Below are 23332 nucleotides of genomic sequence, written 5' to 3'. Positions count from 1 at the left end.
CACTGATAATTACAGCATTATGGGACATCCTTGTTAAGGTATTAAAGAATGTAGCTGTATATTGTAAATAGTTGGTATAAATATTAATAAAGCTTTTCAAAATGGCATTTTTACACTGAGCATTTTCTTTTCTCTGGATATCTCCCTCCCTCCCTCCCTCCTTTAATGGCTCAACTACAGTAAGCTATTGAAGGAAAACTGCTGTGATTAGTTATAGTGGTTCAGGTGGCTATTTAGGCCTTAAAACTCAGGGAAAACTCCCATTGAGGAGGGAATATTATGTCTGACTAAGAAGAGTTGAATAGGAATCTCTGATACCTACAGATTAGGGACAGGTTCTGAGACCCTTACTCAGATTGAGTAGTTCCTTACTCCAAAAATAGGACCAATAACTTTAATTGAGCTTCACACAGCTTGGGGCCTTAACGAATCGGGATTAACTCTCTTAAGGCCTGGTCCAAAACCCATTGAAATCAATGAAAAGACCCCACCTGACTTTTATGGATCAAGCAGTAAATAGCCAATGGGTCTGTTTGGTGGCCGTTGAATCCATTTGAGCAAAGAGGAGTATATTTTTAAAAACAGCTGCCAAAGGTTCAAACTGCATGACTCCCATTCGCTTAAATGAGGCCTCTGGGCGGGGTCATTAAAAAGAAGTGATTACAAGAGCTAAGTACACAGAACCAGCTTATTTTTTAAAGTAACTCATTTTGTGGAAACAAATTACTTTCAGACAGGTTGTCTTGAGAAGCAAATGGGTTTCTTTTTGTGTTTTAAATCTTTCAAATTTTTTCAGTTGAATTTAATGTTGGTGAAATATGCCAGCCTACCTAATGACTGGGAGCGTTGGACAGAGACCAAAGAAACAGAAGCCCAATCTCTTCAGGTGAGGGAGGGGCCATAGAATCCAGACATCATCTGCATAGAGGGGACAAAGCTGAACAAACATGCCTGACTGACAGTCATGGAGGATGAAACCCTCTGTCTACCCACAAAACAGGTTCAGCATAGCAGCATAACAGTAGTGTACGTTATACCATCCTGCTTGCAGTGGGGGGTGTCCTTCACCTCTGAGCTGAAAAGTTATTTCACTCTCCATTGCCCATTCAAAATCTTTGGTTTTTCTTTGTTGGTGTCAACACAAAGGCCAATGAGGGTTCATCGTAGTGATGAATATTGCAATACAGACACTTGTCCCCTGGGATATGGATGAAGACCAACCAAGTAATTTCATACAGGAGACCAAACAGAAATCAGCTGGTAAATTTTTTTAGCTGCTAACATGTGAGGGTGGATTTAAATCCACAGCATATTGGTGAAACAACCTCTCCTCTATCCCATTATGAATCCTACCCCCACCCCTCCGGCCATTTTATCCTCTTAATTTGATTAATTTTCAAACCAGAAAATACTATAGGACAGAGTTAGTTATAGTCAGTTACTTTCCCTGACAATCTAACCACTCCTGTCCAAAGAGGGTATGATCTTACCTACCAATTTGTTCACAGACAGTCACACTGTGTAGCTCACAAGTATGACATTAAAGTAACCCAGAACAGTCAGGTACCAGTGGCTTCTAAAAGTCAATCAGTGAATAGTAAGAGCGAGCTTTAGCTAAGTAACTTCTGTACCTGGCTATTTTTTATTTTTATTTTTAATGTGGATATGCTGGAAATCTGTCCATTCTCCCTCTGCACAGGTCTGCCAATCACTTGTTTTTCATCCTTAACAGTCCATTATCTTTCTTCAACAATTTCTAACCTTTTAATTATTTTTTTGATGAAGGAAAGGCAAGCAAACTGCCACGAAGCTAAGATATACTTTCTCCCGTCTCTGTCACATATAGACGTAAGTAAAGAAAGCCCTTAGCTTGGTTCCAGTTTTCTGAGAAAACCCACAAAGGCGTGTGTGTGCATTATATCTCTCCCACACACATATGTGCGTGATGGCATAATAAATATATATTGTGTATCGTATCTTTTATGTATAATATATATTAGATTGTCTCCTTCCAACCCCAAAGTCTAGGAAGTTTAATTAATGTAAATGAAATTAAAAAGTGAGCAAAAACTCAATCCAGCTGGCTGGCATAGTACGTGACAAAATGAAAGAAAAGGTCAACATGTTTAAAGGTTAGGTTGTGTGCCTGTGTGTTTTTCCCTGTAAACTGGTTTCAAATATCCATGGAACATCTAGCTCATTACAGCTCCGCTACAAATATCAAACAGAACTTTCCCTCATGATATTTCAAATTATTCTATTTACATATGATTTTTTCCAACAATAAAAAGTGAAACATACAGCAATTCAAGCACTCATGTTCTTAAAAAATAATTAAAACAGAAAATAAATCCATTCCCTAAATCCCATCTCTGCATGATAATGTGATAGCTAGACAAATAATTCTTCCTGCCAAGACACCAGCTTTTCTTATGCTTTTCTATTATAAAACGTTGTAGCACTTGCCAAAATATCAGGAAAGTTTGACTTTTCTTTTTAAATATAATTTGAGCTGTGCTAAGGACTATGCAAAAAACTTTCTCGAGAACAATACAAGACTGGAGTGACTCTATCCCAAACTGGGTACTCAACAGAGGAGGCTTCAAGACTTTCTAAGGGCAGCGCAGAGGGGGAAAATAAAAATCACTGGAAGGACTAATTGTTTGTTTTCCTTAGAATTTCAATTGGCTACATGAACAATAAATGCTTATATAGCTACAAAAGATTTACTTTGTATAATCAGTACTGCATGGACTTGGCATCACCGGACTATATGCTAGGCTGCAATAAAAGACGCCATCTATAAAAGCAACTGCAATGAGTGGCAAATGTAACCAAAATTGACGTAAGAGTGGCCCGGGCATTCAGTAAGCATGGATTCCTCTCTCTACAATGTGCATTGGTAAGTGATGATACGAATCAGCAAGTCACACAAAACAAGTGGTATTTATCATGAGCTGCATCTTGCCTTCCAGGAAGGAAATGCCGGCTGCACAGATCACAGATGTTTACCCAGCATAAATCTAAATCTAAAAAAAAAGTTATGAAAGGTTTGGTCCAAAATATTCTCTCCTCTATTGTGCTGATGCTCAGAGCACTGAAAATTCACAGCTGATCTTGCGCTCAACCCACAGAGATCATTCAACTTCCTTTGTTTTTGCTTTCACCATCAGAAAACAGTGGCATTTTAAAAAAATATAATACTAAGTAAGTAGGGCTATCATCAGCACCAGGGTATGGTGTGTTGCGTTTGTTGAGACTGGACTGAATCCCGTCAAAGATGGCTCAGGGCTGTGTAAACTGCTGCTGCAGAAATGTTTAGTGATTTGACATATGTAAACAGTACCTTAACCTCTCCCCTCCTCACAGCTATATGAGAGAGAGATTGCTTTGCTGTTAGCCAATAAAAGATTAATTTTGGCTGATTCAACAAAGAGGGGAGAATTTGTGAGCAAGAAATGGCAACAGCCTCCTCTCTCCAACATAATCTCCTCCCCACAATGTGAAATGGTGGCTTAAGGTCCAATCTACATACCCTGGATTTGTGCTAACAGTACTCACATAAGCAGTTCCACTGAAGTCAAGGTTGATGTCAGTGGGTCTACTAGTTCAAATCAAGAGTTTGCAGAATAGGGCCCTGAAATGGGTATTAATGCGCCTTTTTAAGCTCCTGCACTTCGCTGAGCCAATGGCTCAACAAAAGGAACAAAGTTGAGAACATGGGAGCAGTGGCTGTAGGAATCACACACGTTTACTAGAAGTTGGAAGAGTTGAATGACCTCCACGGAGCCTCTGACCGCCCCTTCTGCAGTATATTTGCACACACCACAATAGATCACGAAGGAGACATATACATTATCATTCGTATAAACATTAATTTCAATAGGAATTGGAAAGTCCTTCACCCTGCATTTCACAGTGGCAAAGAGCAAATGATCTACAACACTCTAATCAGCAGTTGTCATGGATACCATGTAAAGCTCAGCAGTGTTGCTTCTGTGCCCAAAGTTATAGGAACTCCACGTAGTTTTCAGGGATTAGTCCTGTCTTCCCATTCAGAGTCCCTTCCAACCAGCCAGGCTCCTGAGATGGATGAACTGAGGAGAGAACAGAAGGATATTAATATCAAGCTTACAAGGGACATTTTCTAGTGGAAAGGAAATAAGAACATTTTCACCCACAACCAATCTCACTCAGTTATGGCAAGTTTTGAATTCTCCTGTACAGCAGCAAAGAGAAAGTAGCCTCCCTTCTCCTTGCTGTGGTTTGAAGCTCTCTGGGACAATGGTGACAAGAAGCTATTTCCTGCACTTGCATTAGAGATCAGTATTGGAATCATTTCCCCTCTCCACCACACAGGAGAAATGCAAATTTCTGCTGCAACTGTCAGGAACCTGGGGCCACCCACTTCAGATGCATTATCCCAGGGATTCACTTGTATCCTATTTCCAAAGTCCCTTATTCATTTTCCTCTGTCTCCAGAGCCTGGGGTCTAAATCATCTGCTTAGAGGCCTCCGCTCTCCCCCTGCAGCTGATTGATCTAAAAACCCTTCTCCATTTCCCCTGCTCTTCAGATACTGAAGCTGCTTCTCATTTCCCCATCCCTACAGAGTCCCACATTCAAACTGCCGAGCATCAGAACCTCAGGTCTGAAATGGCTTCTTTCCACTTTTTCCCCTCTCTAGATCCTTAGGTTTATAATTTCTCCCATTTCCCTTCTCGCTGGATCCTGTTGTCTAAAATGGCTTCTCCTCTCCCCTCCCTCCCTGCAGACCTCAGGGTATACACATCTGCTTTCCCCCTCTCTCTCTCTGGACCCCAAGGTCTAAAACCATTTCCCCTACTTTGTCCCTCTAGCTCCTGTGGTCTAAAACTTCCTCCTCATCTCTCTCCCGTCCTATCCTGTGGTCTTAAAAACTCCTTCTCTTCCTTCTGTCCACTCAGATCCTGGGGTCTAGAACTCTTCCTGTCTCCACCCTTCCTAGCCTTGCTTTGGCTTGCTCTTTGTGCATGTGGTTTTTTAACATGGCATGAAGAAATTCTCTCTCTGTTTGGGGAAACCATTGTGATGACGAGAGGATTATATAAGCCCGGTCACAGGCCCTGGCCAGCAGAAAGAAGGAAGGAAGGAAGAATTATGAAGGAGCTATTCCTGTTTGTGTGCTGATAATATAAAAGCCACTCTCAGCAGAGAACTGGGCCTTGCTGTCTTGTTTTAAATATTGTTTTAATTACATAAACTAGTTTTCTAAAGAAGTTGAGAAATTAAAGCTCTTTCACACTCTGCTGTGTGCATTAACATGACTTTCTGGGCTTGGTTTAGAAAAACACTCCCTCCTCCAAGTTCTGCACTGAATACAGATTCAGGGACAAAGAGCCAAGCACCCAGGTAAAGAACAAGTTTCCCAGTAATGATCAGGGGCTGAAGGTTTTTTTGGGGGGGAAGGTGGCGGGAGAGAATATGTTTCGATATCACAATGCATTCAAAATACCCCCAACCCTTGAGATAAGACTTATTTGAAGTTCAAAAAATGTGGTTAGCCTCACTGTCATATGATTCTGCACTTCCTGGTCTGGGCCTCACCAGCTTCCATAAGAAAAAATACTAGCATTTTCTAGAAAGGAATCAAAACACTGCAGTATCACTTCTATAAAATGAGACATTCTGAGTAGTTGCTGTGGGATGCTGGAGTATTTTATCTGCACAGTCACATAACACTAGGATATGGAACAAATTAATGGGAAAGTGCTTATTTTATAAACACGGGTTAAGCTGATGCAAGCACAAAAGTATTCCATGCTCTGACAAGGTAAATTATCAGATGACGACAGCCAATCAACCTTTCAGACTTATCTGAATTTCCTGGCTTTGACCTTTCTAATAACATGGTTTCTGGGGAGAATTCCAAAGAAAAAATGGGCCCCACAAAAGGAAGAAAAACTCCTGCCTACTCCCACCTACCTAAACTCTGTTCCAAACCTTCCCTCTCAGTTCTGTTCTAGTTGCAGATAACCTACATAATCTCTCCCTGAACAACATACTCACAGCCTGCTTGAAATCGCAGTTCACCCATTAAACCCTTACTAAATCTTCAAAGAAAGCCCAGACACCTCTCCAATTACCAAAAGCCCTTCCAGTTGCCAAAAAAAGACTGCTACATGCCCACCAATGCCCCATGTGGTCTACATTCTGCACTACTTAGGGGGACACCTTGTAGGGAGACGTACTTATTGGGATGCAGGAGGAGAAGGGGAAAAAAAACAGGTAGCTCGGCATCACTGTTTAACTGGGGTTTGAATGGGCCACTGAATCCTTCTCCTACAGTGAAGGCATCTACTTGTCTTTAAGACATGTAATGCTGTCACTTAAAGAGGTGGTTGGATCCCTTGCAATTTTTGTGTTATTTGTTTTTTTTTTATATTGTCAGAGGCTATAGTGATCAGCTTGGGAAAGGAAATGCACTTGACTAGAGTCCCAGAAGGGCTCAGCTTACCAGGGGATCCGTTGTAGGCTAATTTTTAGATTAAATAAAATTGACCATGCCCATTAAAGCTGATTAGATATCGATTTACTATCTGTAGCACTAGGTTTCCTATATTGATCATGTGTCACAAAGGGCATCCCTTTTCAGCAATGTGTCTATCTCTAGCAGGCACCTAGGAAACACCCATCCCTCCTTAGAAACTTTTGAAATTGTGACTGAGGGAGCATACATTGTATGTGAGTAAGAGCTTCTCACTGCCTGTGCTTGCAAATGGTTGCACTGAGCAGAATAGGTCCAGCTGCTGTGTGTGCCCGTGTGTGGTCTTTCCCCACAGCGAGGGTTTGCACAATCTTCAAATTCTAGGTCTCAGTAAATGGGCTCAGGATAATGCTTTTATTGAAAGTCACATGGGTTCCAGGTACTACTCTTCTCTTCCTTTAAAAATGACTAACATCCCTGAGAGAGCCATTAATTTCTTTCACGATGCTGTCTGATAAAGCATCACACATATGGTAGATGCTAGAGAGCATCTTAACAGCATTTTCTCCCCACTACTGTATAAAATGAGAATACAAATAGAACACAACTTTTCCACATTTACAGCTTACAAATCACAAGATCTGGCAGCAGCAATTAAGATGGTTTTTAGGTTAATTTAAAGGGACAGTCACTAAAAATATGGCCAACATTTTTAAACGTGCGTTTAAAATGAATCACCTACGAGCCAATTTACATAAAAGCTGAGTATCCACAACTCCTGTTGTAGACCACATGATCTGTGGATGTTCAGCAACCATGGAAAACAGGCCCTACATCTCTATTTAGGCACCTAAATAAGTGGCTAGATACAGGCACCTAACTTTAGAAAATCAAGTCTGAATGTTAGGTTTAATAAAACTATTGACCACATTTCCTAATCTGTGTCACTAATACTTGACAGATAATGGTTCTTAACCTCTTCCCTAACAAGACTCCCTCGCCTCTCCCTTCTGTCTAGCTGGGGATCCCCTCCCATTTAGCACTATGGTAAGGACACAGTGGTTGCAAATCCCCTGACACCTATTTACAAGCCTCAGGGTGGGAACCCATGCTTTAGATTATTAATATGTAAGAATTATTAAAATTCTTTCCATGTACATCTTGACACATATGCCATAGACAGGATGGTCCAGTGGTTAGGGCCCTAGTCTAACACCCATGAAACCCGGGTTCAAGTCAATGCTCCACCAGACCTCCTGTGTGACCTTGGGGATAACTGAGGCACAGAAAGGCTAACAACAGTTCCTTACCTCACAGCTGCATGTGAGGATAAATACAATAAAGATTCTGAAGTGTTCTGAGAGATGCAGGGAAACTTGCCCTGCAATTGCTGCAGAATACTAGTTAAATCCAAAGAAAAAACTGTCGACCTTCAAAAGAGTATTTGAAACCATTGCTATTAATATTAGGTTTCCCAAAAACCTCATTATCACAATAACTAAAACGGGGACATCATCAACCAGATAGTGTCTATTTAATTTCCTTTCCAGTGACCAGTGTTTTATCTGTTAGAGTTATTAGGAAAACACTAAGTGATTAGGGAATTCTCTGTGTTTTCTTGAACGATCCATCAATTTTTATCTAGCAAGCACCTGATATTTAAATCAAACTTGTACCTGTTTAGTTGCTGGCCTTTGTCACAAGCTCAAAGAGGGAACTGTGCTAATTAACAAGGAGGGGACAAAAAGAGAATGTGGCAGCTGCTTCCAAAGTGACAACATACACGACAATAAAGCCCAAGACAGTCTGGGAAGTGGTAGAAAATCCTTTCCATATAATGCAACTATATCCAAGACAATATTGAAGAATTCCATTGAGCATAATATTTTTGACCCTTTGTCTGTTTCTTCCATCAAGAAAAATCTATGTTTTTTAGGAACAACTCCCATAAAAAACTGATTTCAGTCTACCTACCCCAAGTCCCAGCAGTGTGTAGGAGAAAAAGGACATGCATATTACAGTTCAGAGTAAGACACTCGTTTCCCCCTTTTCATCTGGTGCATGAACTATTACAGCAGTGTCATAGTGCAGCTCTGGTACAATATTCAAAAGCTAATCTGTCTCTGTCACATTCACCTAGAAAGCTGCTCAGGAATCAGTCTGTCTCTGTCTGCTATGCTGTCTCCTCTTCCTTGTGTTCCTACTGCCTTGTGTGAGAGGCTAACAATGTGTTAACCCTTGAAGGGTCAGCAGTGTGGTAGTGCATAATTTAGCAGCAAGGCATTTCCTGGGAAATATCCCTCCCTCTTCCACCCTCTAACTTCACCACCTCAACCAAGCTTCACAATCATCATAGCTGCAAACAGTGTTAAATTGTTTGTTTAAAATGTATACTGTGTGTATATCTATATAATACATAGTTTTTTGGTCTGGTGAAAAAAATTTCCCTGGAACCCAACCCCCCCTATTTACATTAATTCTTACAGGGAAATTGGATTTGCTTAACATTGTTTAGCTTAAAGTTTCATTTTTCAGGAACATAACTACAACATTAAGCGTTCACATTAACATCAACATGACTGAGCCCATTAAAAAGAAATACTGCATAGTTGGAGTCTTTTTATTTACCTTCGTATCTTTAAGGCTTTAGGGTTCACAATGGGAGGAATGGCACACACATCCCAACCCCCTCCCCCTCCACACACACATGGGGACTGGTGAGACACACACACTCCTGTATACCTCTCTCACACAGGAGGGGTGACCAACCGACCCGACCCTCTCTGCCGATCACTCTCTGCCCTCCATGCCTGGCTGGGCTCCAGGAACAGATCCATGTCTCCTGGTACCTGGCGCCCCACCTAGCTCTGGCAGCGGGGCTCGGGCAGGGATTTAAAGGGCCCTGGGCTCCCCGCAGCGGTTGGAGCCTCTGGCCCTTTAAATCACTGCCCGAGCCTGCCTGCCAGAGCCCCAGCGGGGATTTAAAGGGCCTGGGGCTCCGGCCGCTGTGGAGAGCCCTGGGCCCTGTAAATCACCGCTGGAGTTCTGGCAGCGGGGCTCAGGTGGGGATTTAAAGGGCCCGGGGCTCCACATGAATTCAGATATAATGCAGTAAAGCAGTGAGGCTCGGGTGGCGCTTTAAAGGGCCTGGGACTTCCCGTTGCTTTACCGCGTTATATCCGAATTCGTGTTATATCAGGTCACGTTCTATCGGGGGTAGAGATGTACCTATCAGCAACTAGCAAGAACGCATTGGGTTAGAAGAGGAAAGCAACTCAAAGCAGTATTGGTTTTCAGATTGAGAGAGGACTCATTAGCTTTGTTTTCACAGGTTTTCATCCCTGTGTATCACTGCAATGAGGTGGATGGTGCTCCCATGCTAAACATTACATTAAATTTTTACTTATTAAAGATTAGCGCACACATTCTGTGTTCCTAAACATAGCCCTGGGGATCGCTGCAACCCCTCCACTTAATTTTCACCCACGTATGTATACAAGGTGATGATGCCAGCCTGTTCTCCACTGAAAGATGAAGCATGGTCACATCCTGTAATTTCCCTCCATTTTCAATGCATGAGTTGACTATCTGGTGCTAACCAAAGGCAATGGTGGTAGTTTGTTATAATGAAACCTGTATGATGGCAGATTATAAACTTCCAGCATTGTCCTTCTCGAGGCTTCTCCTTCCCACCTGTACTTCCCCAACAATTCTTCTTCCCTCAAAAGGCTCAGTCCTGATGAGTGCTGAGCACTTCCTATGAGGGGTGAAGCACCTTTAACTCCCACACACACAAAATCAGCTCCAGGGGGCCTGATTTTCAGTGATGCTGAGCACTCCAGTCAACACGAGCTGTGGGTTTTCAGCACCTCTGAAAATCAGACCTCTTCCTCTCCTTAACATCATCTCTGTAAAACCTTTCTTCTTCTTTGTAGCTTTCAACAGTCTCTCTCTCTCTTCTCCCTCTGTGAAGCATTTTGTATTACATTATACTGTCCATGCTTGGGAACTTAAGACTCACCATTATCGAATATGATGCCTGCCGTGAAGGAGAGCTCTGAGTCATGTTCTGCTTTGCAAGCATACAAAGCTCTGGCTTTCCGGAATGGTGAGCTGTGAAAATAGAGAAAGAGAATGTATTTGACACAAAAAAGAAAATCTCTATTAAAAATATAACACAATTTCCATCCCCACTCTCTTGGGGAATTTTTGAGGAAGATGTCAAATGGAAGGGCTCAAGGTGAAAAGGTTACCTAGGTCAGGGGAGAAAAAATTCAAAATATTTCAGATAAAGTCAAGCTCTCTCAGAGATATCACTTCCTCCAGAGTCCCATTTCACCATATTGGAAATTTCAGTGTGAGCAAAACTGAAGCACTGAGGAACAGGGCACGTACAGAGTTGCCCAACACACTGAGCAGCACTAAATCAGAGGTCACTGGAAGAGTTTCCTGTCCATTAAAGGGGAGAACTAAATAAGGCCAGAGTAAGTTGGGAATATTTTGTGAGTCACTGAAGAGAAATGTCTAACTAAAAACCTAGTTCCTACTTGGGGCAGACAGGCAGGCAGCATTAGTAGTCACTCATTGACACTGTAAATCAGTCAGGGTGGTTTGTTTTTAACATTTACCCAAAAAATATTTTAGAGTTCATTTCTAGCTGTATCTGCAGTGTTCTAGTTCCTGGGAACGACTCTGCACCCACAGACGAGCACTTCCAAAACAGAACAATAAGTAACTTCTATTAATAATTTGTTGCCCTTTTTCAGAACCCACCACCTGAGAGTCTCAAAACCCTTTACAAACATTAAATTTCAAAACCTGCCTCTGTATTATCTCCACTTTGCAGTGGGGTAAACTCTAATGTAATGTAAAGTTCATTTATTCATGTCTGAAGACTGGTGACCTCATAACAGAATTTTCAGAAGCATTCTTAATTCATGACTAACTTTGCACCTCAGCAGATGACCTTCCCATGACCTGCCTCATACCATCTATTGATCTCCTCACTGGTTGTTCCTACTATGACGACCTCCCACCATTCCATCCATGATAGCTTTCTCAAGATTATTTCCATCTCTATGCCTGACGTGACCTAAGTACATAAGTTTATTTCCCAACAACTGGTCTGCTTTTCTCTAACAATATTTCATCTTCTTTGCCATCCAGGAGGTAGGTAAAAATCTTCACCAGGATGGCATCTCAAAGGTGTTAATTTTCCTCTTAGCAGCAGCAATTGTTTCTCAGGAGTCACATCCATAAGTTGCTATGGAAACAAATAAGCTTTTCACCAGTCGGACCTCCAGGGTAAACTCAGGCAGAAAGCATTCACATCCAAAAGCCAACCAGCAATTCACTGGTAAAGCGGGGAACAGAATGCAGGAGTCTCTGGCTCTTGCTTCAATCAGAAGACCACAACATAAACTGAGATATATCTCAGATTTCTAGTCAGGTGGGGAAGAGTTAGCTCACCCTTCCTTTTCTGTCTTAAGGTAAAACAAGACTGATCAGTCTTTATTGTTGTATTTTAAGCAGAAGAGTAGAGTATATTTTATGTAGCATATTTTGCAGTTTTGGAAATAAGGAAACTGGGATATCCCTCCCATTTCAGTGAGACAATCATGCAGGAAGCTGTATGCTGACTCTGCCTCAGATGGAAAACCCACCAGAAAAATGGAAGCCTCCTTGAGCCTGAATTGGGAGTCCTGGAAGGCAGAACACTTGTAAAGTGGGTTTGGCTATATGCATCAGCCTTGGAAATGGAATGTTTGTTACCTGTCCAGTTCCTTACTGAGACACACAGTCCAAGATATTTGGGCTGTGCCTCTGCTCATACAGATACCAGAGGCAGCATAGACTTGTCAAGAAGGTGTCAAGATTTTGGCTCTCAAGCCAATCAAGTGCTTCCAAAGCAGTATGAAAACTCTGAACTGGTGTCAGTCGATTCAAACAACAATAATGCCTTGTTGAACTGAGCTCAGTGCTCTTTTTATGAGCATTACTTTAAATGCCTAGATCGCTTTGGCATTTAGACGTGAACTTCTTGTACCCCCACCCTGACCCACAATCCTGAGGGGATTTATTTACACTGCCTGAATAGATCAGGGTATATTCCTACCTCAGTTGATCATGGAAGCCACAAAGACCCAACCTGACTGCTCTTCTCTTTGGAAAGTTGATGCTCTGTGGCTTCCCTGACCTTGACAATGTTCTCAGTACATATAGTACAACCTGAAAGGCTGGGCTCTGTGGTCAGGCTCTGGGGGTCTGGATTGTGGAGGGAGGGTCCTTCATTTTCTTGGGCTTTTGCCACTGAAAGACCGAACCACTCTGAAGAGAATCGTCACTTGCCTTTTCATTATGTTTCATCACATGTTGAAAATAGTTCCAGCTCCCTCAGAGGGGAAACTGAGGCAGCGTGCATAGTGCCATGGTGGTCCACAAGAGGGTGCTGTGTAAGCCAATCTGATGCAGTCTTCTAGGTCACTTCCCACAAGATGCCTTATGATGAGGCCCTGACATGTGTATCATCTAATAAATATGAGTCAGTGTACTACTCCTGGCTATTATCACGATCAATGCCTTTATGAACATTCTGGGAACACAGAACAGACTTAAGGGTAACGTTTCCTGGAGATAGTGGCAATTTCCATAGGTGAACTAAAGAAAACCAGAAACAGGGCCTGACTGGAATATGCAGATAAGCTTCTTGGTGGCACTATCAGGCTGTTTCCTGGAGAGATTGCAGCGACAGCGGGAGCTAGACTCTCCATCTTCCATCTTGAGATCTAACACAGCCTGGACTCCTCTAGATCTTTTTCTCATTATGGAGTAAAGTCCTGAGCACCTTTCTCCCTGAAAGAAAAGTTCTATTGCCCCAGTTCGATGTTGTGTGAGGTTTCGTTCAGGACAGCTTGATGTTCCTCATCTTCTCTCAAGGTTGATTTCTAATGATAGATCCTATCTGTCTCTGTGCATGGTCTTTTGGGAAGAAATCCACCTTTTCAGGATTTACCACGTCCTTTGCCAGGGATAACTGTACCCTATCATACTTTGGTTGACGAAGAGAGCATATTTGGGTTCTAAGACACTGTAGAATTCCAGGACTTGCTAAATGAACACATGCATTTAAAAAAAAGTTAGGTCACTTTCCTTTGCAGGAGCTCGTTCATCAAAAAAGACCTTTTTCTGTTAGTACCACTTTCATTCAATATAAATAGGAAACCAAAACAAGCTCATGACAACCCAAAGAACTCCTGGCTCCTTCCCCAAACAACAACAAATAAAGAGCAGTAAGAAGTAGAGTTTATTTGTCTCATGAGAGTTCATAATCATCTCTCCCACCACAACATTCTGAGATTTGCTTTGAGATTTTGAGTTTTTTCAAAACAAAACTTGGTTGAACCTATTTTCTCCAGCTTCCGACTTCAAATAATCAGTTGGCCCAAATTTGCTCAAATTGGGCATGGATTCACCCAGAAGTTTTACAAGCCTCTTCAGTAAACCTGGTCAAATTCACAACAAAACCTCAGACCGGGAAAGCTTCATGGGGCTTTGTAATTTCAATGACACACTTTGGCAGAGCTGCAAAGATGATACTTTTCCAAGTTTTCCCATCCAGTCCAATTGGATGTCAAGGGTGGGGAGTGGCACTGTTAGACAAACACAAACTAACGGGGTTACATCTCTACCATTCAGAAGCCATGTAGGACTCACTCAGCATGCAAAACTTTGTGGAGGTCATAGAATTAAAACAAAGGTATCCTCTTGGCAACGGCCCTGAATTATTTAAGCTGTTGCTATTCTTGTGAAATAAACCCCTTTAGGCCTCCAACCACTTTTTTTGTCCTCACAGCACCTCAGTGCAAGTTGCTACTATCAGGATTGTGCCATTTCTGCTGCTGCTGCGCCCTTCAAGGAGATAAAAAGCTTGGATCCTTCTGATCACTCATTTTTAATTTCTGCCTCGAAGCATGGCATAGGGCCAGGAAAGCACTCAGTGGAGTTTTCCCAATGTGCCCTTGTACAATTTATAGAACGAGGGAGTCGTCCTCTCAGAAGAGGGGCTACTTAGATGATATTACACCACTATTAGGCCTTTGCAGGCTCCCATCAAAACAAATAACCTGCTGAACAGACAGGAGTTAAATGTGGCATTTGTAAGTTGTGGGTGAAGGTAGTGTTCAATTTTTTCATATAAGGAGCAGCACCCAGGTTCTGCCTCTGTCCCTGAGATGGAAGAGACATCTCTCTTCCTGCTGCTCTGCAACATTTATGCACTAATGAATACCAATTAAAGGATGGGGGAAAAGCAAAGATAATTCCCGCTTAGGATGTTCTTAAAGGAATTAATATGGCTTTTTATTGCATTTTTTACGATCCACTTGAAGAGAAGGGGCCTGTTCAGAGGGCAGCTTTCTGGAGGTCATATTGAAAATCATCAGAAGATGGTTATTACCAACTCTGGGTTAAATACTGTAGCAGTGCAGTTGCCAGGGATGGGCTGGGGCGCTGCTTACTAATGAGTGTTAGATATTAAGGCATCAATGCTGCCCTACAATCCAGCACAGCAAAGCAGCTGGGAAGCCTGGTTAACCAAATCACCTTTAATAAACTAGTACAGGGAGAGTAGGCAGGAAAAAGGGGGTGTGGTACAGGTGACATATCTGTAAGGCAAACTGACTGCTTCTAGCTCCATACCAATCATAAGAGGACACAAATATATCAATGATGTTGCACCCAATTTCATTTCTTTTACAAGGTAAATAGTCTTTGCATTCCCCCCCCCCCATAATACGATACATATTCAGTACAAAGGTTTATGTTGAAGAGAGGCACATTCCTGCTATACATTGCATGTTTCTTCAGTGGAAGATAAACTAATCACAGCAGCTAGTTAGAATACTCCAAGTTCTCAGGGCTACACGAGATGGCACATCGCAAAACAAGAATGCTCTAGGAAAATGGGTGTCTTGTCAGTTGAGACCATGCAGCAGTTTTCAGTACTTAGAGGAACCATGATGCTAGGCACTTTAGAAATAACCTAGGCAGAGCATTATATAATACCATATCCTTCTACCTCAAAGGGTAAGATTTTTAAACCTTCCTTTAGGGGGTGTCCCCCCACTTCCAGGAGCAATTTATTTCATGTGACATCTAACTACCTGAGATGCAGACACAATAAGACAGATGTCTATATTACATAGTTTCATTCAGTAATTGGCACCCATAAAATTGCAGGTGTGAAAAGGGGAGATTGGGCTGGGGGGGGAAAAAAATCAAGGCCCATAGTAGTTAACAATTCTTAGTTATGCTCTGCAACACTCCTGTGAGGTTAGTGCATTTCTTACCTGTTGTAGAGATGGTAAAATGAGGTTCAGGCAAGTTAAGAGACTTGGCAAAGGTCACAAAGCAAGACAACTGTAGCAGTGGGAATAAGACTTAGGGGTCATGATTCCTAGTTGCCTGCTCTGATCACTGAGAAATTCTCCCAGTGGTCTGCACCACTGTTGGGATGAGAGGAACACCTGATAGATAATTAATTAACTGTTAGGTCATCTCAAACCATTCCTCTTGGAGCATGGGATGTTTGGAAGTTTCCTCTCTTGCTGCATGAAGGCAGCTGAAAACCAATGAAGGCTGGTAACTAAAACAACAAGCTAGAGACCAAAGCTGGACTGCACTGGGAGAACTTGAACAAGACACACAGGAAAAAAAAAAGTAAATAAAAATATAATAGCAGCAGCAGCAGCAACAGAAAACCAGAACAAACTGCAACAGACCTGATGGGGGATGAGTCGCTGGACGTAGAGGAGGTGGGCATAGGACTTGATGGCGCAGAGAACATGGGCCAGGACGGTGAAAGGGGTGATGTTGGGCTTGGATTCTGAGGGCTGCAAGACAGAATCAGATAACTTATCAACACACAACCATCACAAACAAACAAAACAGAGAAAGACATTCCAACAACATCCAACAAGAGTAGGCACCTGGGGACTATTCACAGCATGAAACAAAGCTACAAAATGGAACACTGAGACCTTGGGAAATAGTTTCAAGGCCAGATCTGCATTTCTTTAGACAAAAAGGGCTGGACCTTGCAATTAATCCCTGCTCTATTATTGTTTTGCTGGCAAGCTTGCTGCTTTGTTGTATAGAACGACTACATTCCAGGTTACAGAGGTCATCTTGTTGCACACAGATGCTTTCTTTCCCCAGCTACTTACCTGCTTTGTTTTATTTCCCCCATTGTTGCCAGGCTGTTGATCATATTTCTGGACATTAATGCTGTCTGTAACCAGCCTTTCATTCCTCTTTTTATTTTGGTGGTCGTGGTGTGCAAGTATGAAAGGCTATTCTCTGGGCTGCAATCCACAGTGCCTGAAAACAATTTTCTGTTTATATTTTTAACTAAATGGGCCTTACACACTGGAAGCCTAGAGGAGTTCATTATCTGAAGGATGGCAGGGAAGTTCTTTCATTCTAGTATCTGTCTGAAGAAAATTAATAAGGAAAAACTTCCAATAAATATGCCCCAAATCATGTAACTTAGGTACCTACTATGAAAAAAGAAAGACCCTTCACTCCAATATTGACAAGCCCACAGCAGAACACATATTCCACATGCTCTCTGTGACTAACTCAGCTTGCTGACATGGACTCTTTCTCTGTTCTGAGAATAAACGAAAACCAAGTTTTAAGTATAACTTATTTTGTGAAATCAGCAAAAGGCTATGGAGGAAAGCATCAATGCCCTATCAAATGGGATTTCTGCCAGTGCAGGTAGAGGACCTATTACTCATAGTCGGCAGCTAAACACAACTGGTCTATAGCTGTCAAACTTATAAATGATCAGCAAGCCTCAGGATCCCCTGTTGGGACTCCGGCATGAACCAATCTATCATGATGCAACTGGTTTGCAGGTGATGTAAATGGTTGACATGAATGTAATAGAGTCTGCTCATTATTTCTGCAGTGCTTGCTTAGATTCTTTTCCTCCTCTACTGTAACCTTTCCATTGCCTTTTTAATTGGCTTGTTTTAAACGTCACTCTTTTTCCTCCTCTGTATAAGAGTAATCAACTCATCTAGCTCTGGAATTTATTAGATACTGATTCAGTACTTTTCCTTGAAGTATTAGCATCGTAACACAGAATAAAGTGGAACCACCTTACAGCAAATTCTGAGAGAGTGAAACTCCTCTTATAGAGAAGTGGAGTAAAACTTCCTTAACTGTTTCAGTGCCTTTCAGGGGATCTAAGTATAATTGTAACAACTGCACTAAAAGAATGTGCACCACTTGAAGTCTCGATAATCTTCCAGCCTTCCAGTGTGTTTGGTGTCTGAACTGTATTGTCTGTCTAATTTAGATTGTAATCCATGTTTTGTACAACACTAATCACGCTACCAGCCCTCAACAAGCAGTATATAAAAATACCAAGGTGGTTACTTTGTAAAGACTGGTTTTATGCTTCAGTCCCCAGTGAGGAATCAAGTTCCATTTGTCCTTGATACCCAGTGGGGATTGAAAGTTAGAGATCATGCAGCCACTGATCTATGGGCAGCCACCAGTATTACAGACAAATACAGTACTTAAAGGGAAGTGGAGTAGAGGATTCAGTGCTAAAATAACATGGCTGATGAGTCTTAAGAGATTAAATTTGTGTTTGAGAAAATGGCAAAATGGATCTGTCTCTTATGTTAAGAGATTCCCAGAGGTTGTTACTAAGCCAGTTCCCCCCTACTTTGGGTTGCTATACCAAGGGGCACTGGATGGAGTTAGTAAGTTGTTCTGTTCTTTTGAGAATGGCCCAAAGGAGCTGAAAATCAATCCCTTTTGAGCAGTTAAGAAAGGTGGTTTGGACAACAGAAAAGAGTATAGTCAGGTCCTTCTCAAATGCCAGGCCATGCGTATACCACATTCTAGGAAACAGCATGTACACATGAAACCTATCTTCTGGCTCTTTCTAACCAAGGTTTTCTAACATTATTACATGAATCGTGTTGGGGCAACATCTGTGTTTTTTAAACATCACAATAAAAAGGTTTTTTTTAAAAAAGAACAAAGACAAGGAAAAATCTTCTGAAAACAATGACCTTATGCTAGACTCCAGCTCATGGTTTCTGTTTCTTATCATAGGACTTGGACTGGCCCAAACTCTGGAATATTTTGTTAGAGTGAGAGAGAGAAGTCAACAGGATGGACAATATTCTTATTCGGTTTCAGGTTATGTTTCAGATGCCAACCTCCTATCACAAACAAATCAGCAGTTTTGGTGATAGGTTAAAGGATACTGTTGCATAATTTTTGGTACCTTTTCTTTCCTTTGCTTAAATTACCCTTTTAATAGCTTGAAAATAAAATTTAACTCCCTGCAGATCATGCTCTTCCCCCACTTGTTGTACAACCCTCATTCCTCCCACCTGAGTTTATGGACAAGCCAGTATCCCCTGTCAATGTTCTGAGGCTCTTACGGTTTCTCACACTCTTAACTCTACATTCTAAACTCCTCAACATTCTAAAACAGTCTCCCCAACACTCAAGTCCCCGCTAGTCTAAATGATGAGAGAACGTGACACAAATCAGGGTTTCCTGCATCCCCTTTTATTTGTACTTGAAATGAACATGGCTCCGTTTTGCTTGTGTCCAATTCCATGCAAATCTCATCTGTCCCATGTTGGAGTTATCACCATCGTCGAGAGAAAAGTGTGTTAAAAGAGTTGGTGAGAAAGTGGCTGCATCACAAAAATCATCATTACAGTCGGCACCAACAGGACATAATCTACCACGTTTTAAAAGAGGTCAAAATTTCAGCCTAAACTACTTGATGTCCATGTCCATTCAGGAGTAAACCCTTCCTTGCCTTATTCACATGAATAGCAGTCCCACTGAAGTCAATAGGAGTAAACAATCTCCTTACCTTTATTACTTAAGAAAGTCATATTTAGAAAGAAATAAGTAAGTACAGTAGCACATTAGAATTTTCTTAGGAATACTATATGAAAAAAAACAACATTGAATGATTTATACAGACTTCTATCAGAAATCCCTAACATAGTTCTCTGATAGATATCAGTTTTTAAAAATTATTTGTTTTTATTTGATATTTTGCTAAAAACTGGTCATTCCTTTATAAAAATGACAAATTGTCTCCAGATCTTCGTTTATTTATCTATGTTAGCAAAACCTCTTAGGTTACTTGAATTTATTCTATATTGAATATATTCTACATTTAACCAAAGGATGGCACTGCAAAAGGGACAATTAGCCCAGATCATAAAAAATAACCCTTTTTTGTTCTCTCTCTGGCAGGCATAGGATGCTAGCTATCTTGTGATGACATTATACCTTCTAGTAATGCATCAAGTTGTAGAGCACAGTAGCAGGCAAGTATGACTTATTCAATGTGCGTATGGGCATGCTTCTGCCCTTGAATAGAAAGAATATGCTAGATCCATTCAAATATACTTGAGTTCTTCTTTCAATTGTATGAGAGACTTGAGCTCTTCCACCTCCTTTGGTGTAATGAAGAGGAGCTTGTCTTTTGGAAGCTGAAGTTCATCAGTTCTGTTCCTCATGCTAACCCTATGCAATGCTATGGAGTTACGGAACATTAAAAGTCTCTTATAGTGTCACATCATTACATGGTAAATACAATGGAAATTACATCATTATTTCATCTTTACAATAGTGGATAGGGTACATATGCTTTTAGACTTTCTACTACTACTCTACATTTACATAGCACCTTCCATGAGAGGCTCTCAAAGCACTGTATAAGGAGGATGTCATACTACTGATTGGTAAACTGAAGCTTAGAGAAGTGAATTGGCTCACTCTGGTGAGTCAGTAGCAAATGTGGGAACAGAACACTTGACTTCCAGCCTCTAACCACTTCACCTGGCTGTCTTGCTACCAGACATTCTGCAGTTTCAGAATAATTTACAGGAAATCTTATATTCTATGAAAAACATTTTATCCACCAGTGAGTCTTTAATAGTTACAATACCCAGTGAAGAGAGTTCATTGCAGGACTTGGGATATTTAGGAATGTGTAATTAAAAGCATTTCCCTCTATATGGTGTATTGGACCAATACACTGTTTCTGAGATTAAACTCATTTCAAAACAATGTAATTCTCATTAATCTTAAAGACAGCTGCGTCACCAATATGTATTTCTGCATTAGCCATTTAGTCCACTGTACTAATGACAATATAAAATATAATCAATAAGGTTCTCAGAAAAGAGAGTTATTTCTATTTGGTTGTTTTATTTTAAAAAAAAACGTATAGTAAGGAGCACATCTTTCAAACTAACCTTTGTCTAGGAAGCTGTTACAGTAAGCCATTTGGGCCAGGGACTGGCTTTACTGTGGGTCTTGGATGGCACAGAAAACACTGTCGGTGCCTATCAAACCGATCAATGAAAATAATAATTAAGGAAGATATGCATTATATTAAATGGCAAAATGATCCCATTTCAATTGAGTTACACAACTCTCTTCAAGTGGAGTTGCATCGGCGTTGACTGGTTCAAGTTGACCAAACTATTCTCTGCTCAGTGTTATAGGTCATTTTGTAAGAAACTTTACAGGAAACCTCTTCATGAAGCAGAGATTGTGTTTTAGGATTGTAGAATGTGACATCCTTATGTTCATGCCTACCAGCTATGTGATCAACACACAAGTTAATGGCTTCCTCCCTATCAATATGCTTTTATTTATTTTTTCCTTTTAAAACCTACTCTAACATACTGCTTGAATATTGTCCAACTGTTCCAGATATGCAGCCACAGAGCCTGTGCTTTCCCAAAGTCTCTTTGGCAAGCAAGGGTGGTTGAATAAACACATGCTATTCTGGGATCTCTTTGTATCTTGGAAAGCAGTTATTTTTGTATGGACTGATTTCCTTTCTCTCTCTCTCACAGGAATCTCAAAGGGGGTGGTACGGCTTTTGAAAATACCAATTGCTGTCTGAATTCAACTGTACATTTTAATTGTATGTGCAAAAGTAACATTCCATATGAAGTTATTTATTTATTTACCCTTGTGTAGGTTGCAGGCAGCACTTCCGGTTTGATGCATAATGGGAAATAAAACAGAAAAAAGAATAGCTAGGAACCAAAAATATCAAAAACCGGAAACAAAAATCTGACTAACATTGGCTGAAATTAGACTCTCTAAACCAGGATATTAACTTTTCACAAATAGCTGCAGGAGAGGGAATTCCGCGAGCTGGCAGCCCAAAATATTCCACTGCTTTAGAGCTTCCCTTCTTGTTCATTACATGCCTTCTACTTGAGCAAACTTTGAAGAATGTGAAAAGCAACAGTGACCTGCAACTGTGGAAATCCACGGCAAAATAACAGTGTATGCACTGGTAATGGTATTTTCGAAGGAGCAAGAAGGATTTTGGCACCCATTCACTTTCAGTGAGCACTCTGTATCAAACTCCTATAAGCCCCTTTGAAAATTCCACACTGCAAGCAAAAAGGTATAATTAGAAATGAATAAAATTGTAGCAGGATTTTCATCCCAAATGTCTCTTCTTTATTCCCATGTGTGCTGTACATCTTATTATCTTCCCATCCTCATGTTTAATTGCAGCCTACACAAGTAAAAAGCCCTAGTTTTATTTCCATATTTTGATCTCATTTCCAGTTGCTGCATCTAAAGGCTCTAATCCCCACCCCCTCCATATCCTGTCTTTCTCTTCCTCTCCATACCCTGCCAGTCTACCTACCAGTCTCTCTGACATTTACGTGACACAGCTCAAACCTTGCAGCCATTTATGGGTCTAAATAATTATCCCCAGCATGGTTTCAAGACAGATTTCACCGTTTTATTCATTTGGCTCACAGGACATCACCAGTTCTGCTGGAAGAAGCTTTTCAAATGATTTTCTAGGGAACTCAGGATTCAAATAATTGTTTCCAGCATAAAAATAGCTTACATGTGAATGAGAACAGCCTATCAATAAATGGAAATCGCCCATCAGTGAATCAGCTCTATAATATACTCAGTAGCCCCATGCTGTGTTCTCTATCAATACCGGACTATATAAAAAAAAAATCAATGTTATCACCATTCCATTCCTAAAAAACAAAGCTGCTAAGCTTCAGGCTCTCTCAGTGCAACAGCCAGAGGGTAGCTGTTGCACAACTAGCTAATGCAAGGGTATTCAAACTTTGTCAATCGAGGGCCACGTTAGCAAATTTCCAAAGGCCAAAGCTATTCTGAATAAATAAAATGGACCTCAATCCAGCTGCCCTAAGATATGATACAGAGATATAGCCTATACAGACCATGACTCCAGCATGCAATACTGCATCTTGATCAAGGTACACTCTACATCCATTAGGATGGAAGGTTGTTTGCAATTCAATGCCTACTCAAGCTGCACCTCCATGTTAAAAATGGCATTGCAAAATCCTTCAGGTTGCCACTGCTCAGTGGGCTGCACTTTGCTTACCCCGATCTACTGGTTTTCATTCATATGTATCAGTCATTTAGGCAGGATACACGAGTTTCTCAGTTAGAACAAAAAAATGCCTTTTAAAAAATTTACTTCATATGGTACCTTACAATGTAACAGAGGTAAAGCTAAATCCTTCGCTAGGGGGTTTTACCCCAAGTATTATCTAGCAGCATAGTTATTCAACAGAAAAAGAAAGCATCCGTACGTGTCAAGAGTAGACAAACCAGTAGCCCAAGGATTCTGTTATCAGCTGCCAAACAAGTCCTACCAAAATGGCGTCTTCAACAGTAGCCCTTACTACACCTATATCTATATCTCCATAAGTGTAGTCTATCTTCCCTTCCCTTTTACAACATGGCTAGCTCAGCCCTGTGTCTTCACAGTCTTTGAGAT

At 41.1% G+C, this 23332-nt stretch overlaps 1 protein-coding gene across 6 annotated transcripts in view; it reads right to left on the bottom strand.

The window, feature by feature from the left end:
• The window catches only part of ARHGAP26 (Rho GTPase activating protein 26), a 302495-nt gene that overhangs the window by 1564 nt on the left and 277599 nt on the right, over nt 1-23332 (bottom strand). For 2 of the 6 annotated variants that reach the window (XM_039485733.1, XM_039485735.1), the window contains exons 21-23: nt 16245-16355; nt 10487-10578; nt 2094-4097 (exon numbers count right to left, since the gene is read on the bottom strand). In XM_039485733.1, the coding sequence (XP_039341667.1) occupies nt 4009-4097; nt 10487-10578; nt 16245-16355 (292 nt within the window). In that variant the 3' untranslated portion in view covers nt 2094-4008. Of the gene's footprint in view, nt 1-205; nt 919-2093; nt 4098-10486; nt 10579-16244; nt 16356-23332 lie in introns of those variants that run through there. The other 4 variants (XR_005583882.1, XM_039485731.1, XM_039485732.1 and 1 more) reach the window with 4 other exon arrangements.

This window comes from Mauremys reevesii, linkage group 8 (genome assembly GCF_016161935.1).
Source record: "Mauremys reevesii isolate NIE-2019 linkage group 8, ASM1616193v1, whole genome shotgun sequence".
Classification (NCBI taxonomy): Eukaryota; Metazoa; Chordata; order Testudines; family Geoemydidae; genus Mauremys; species Mauremys reevesii.
The sequence above is the reverse complement of the archived record's forward strand: the minus strand, read 5'-3'. Positions and strand labels throughout refer to the sequence as shown.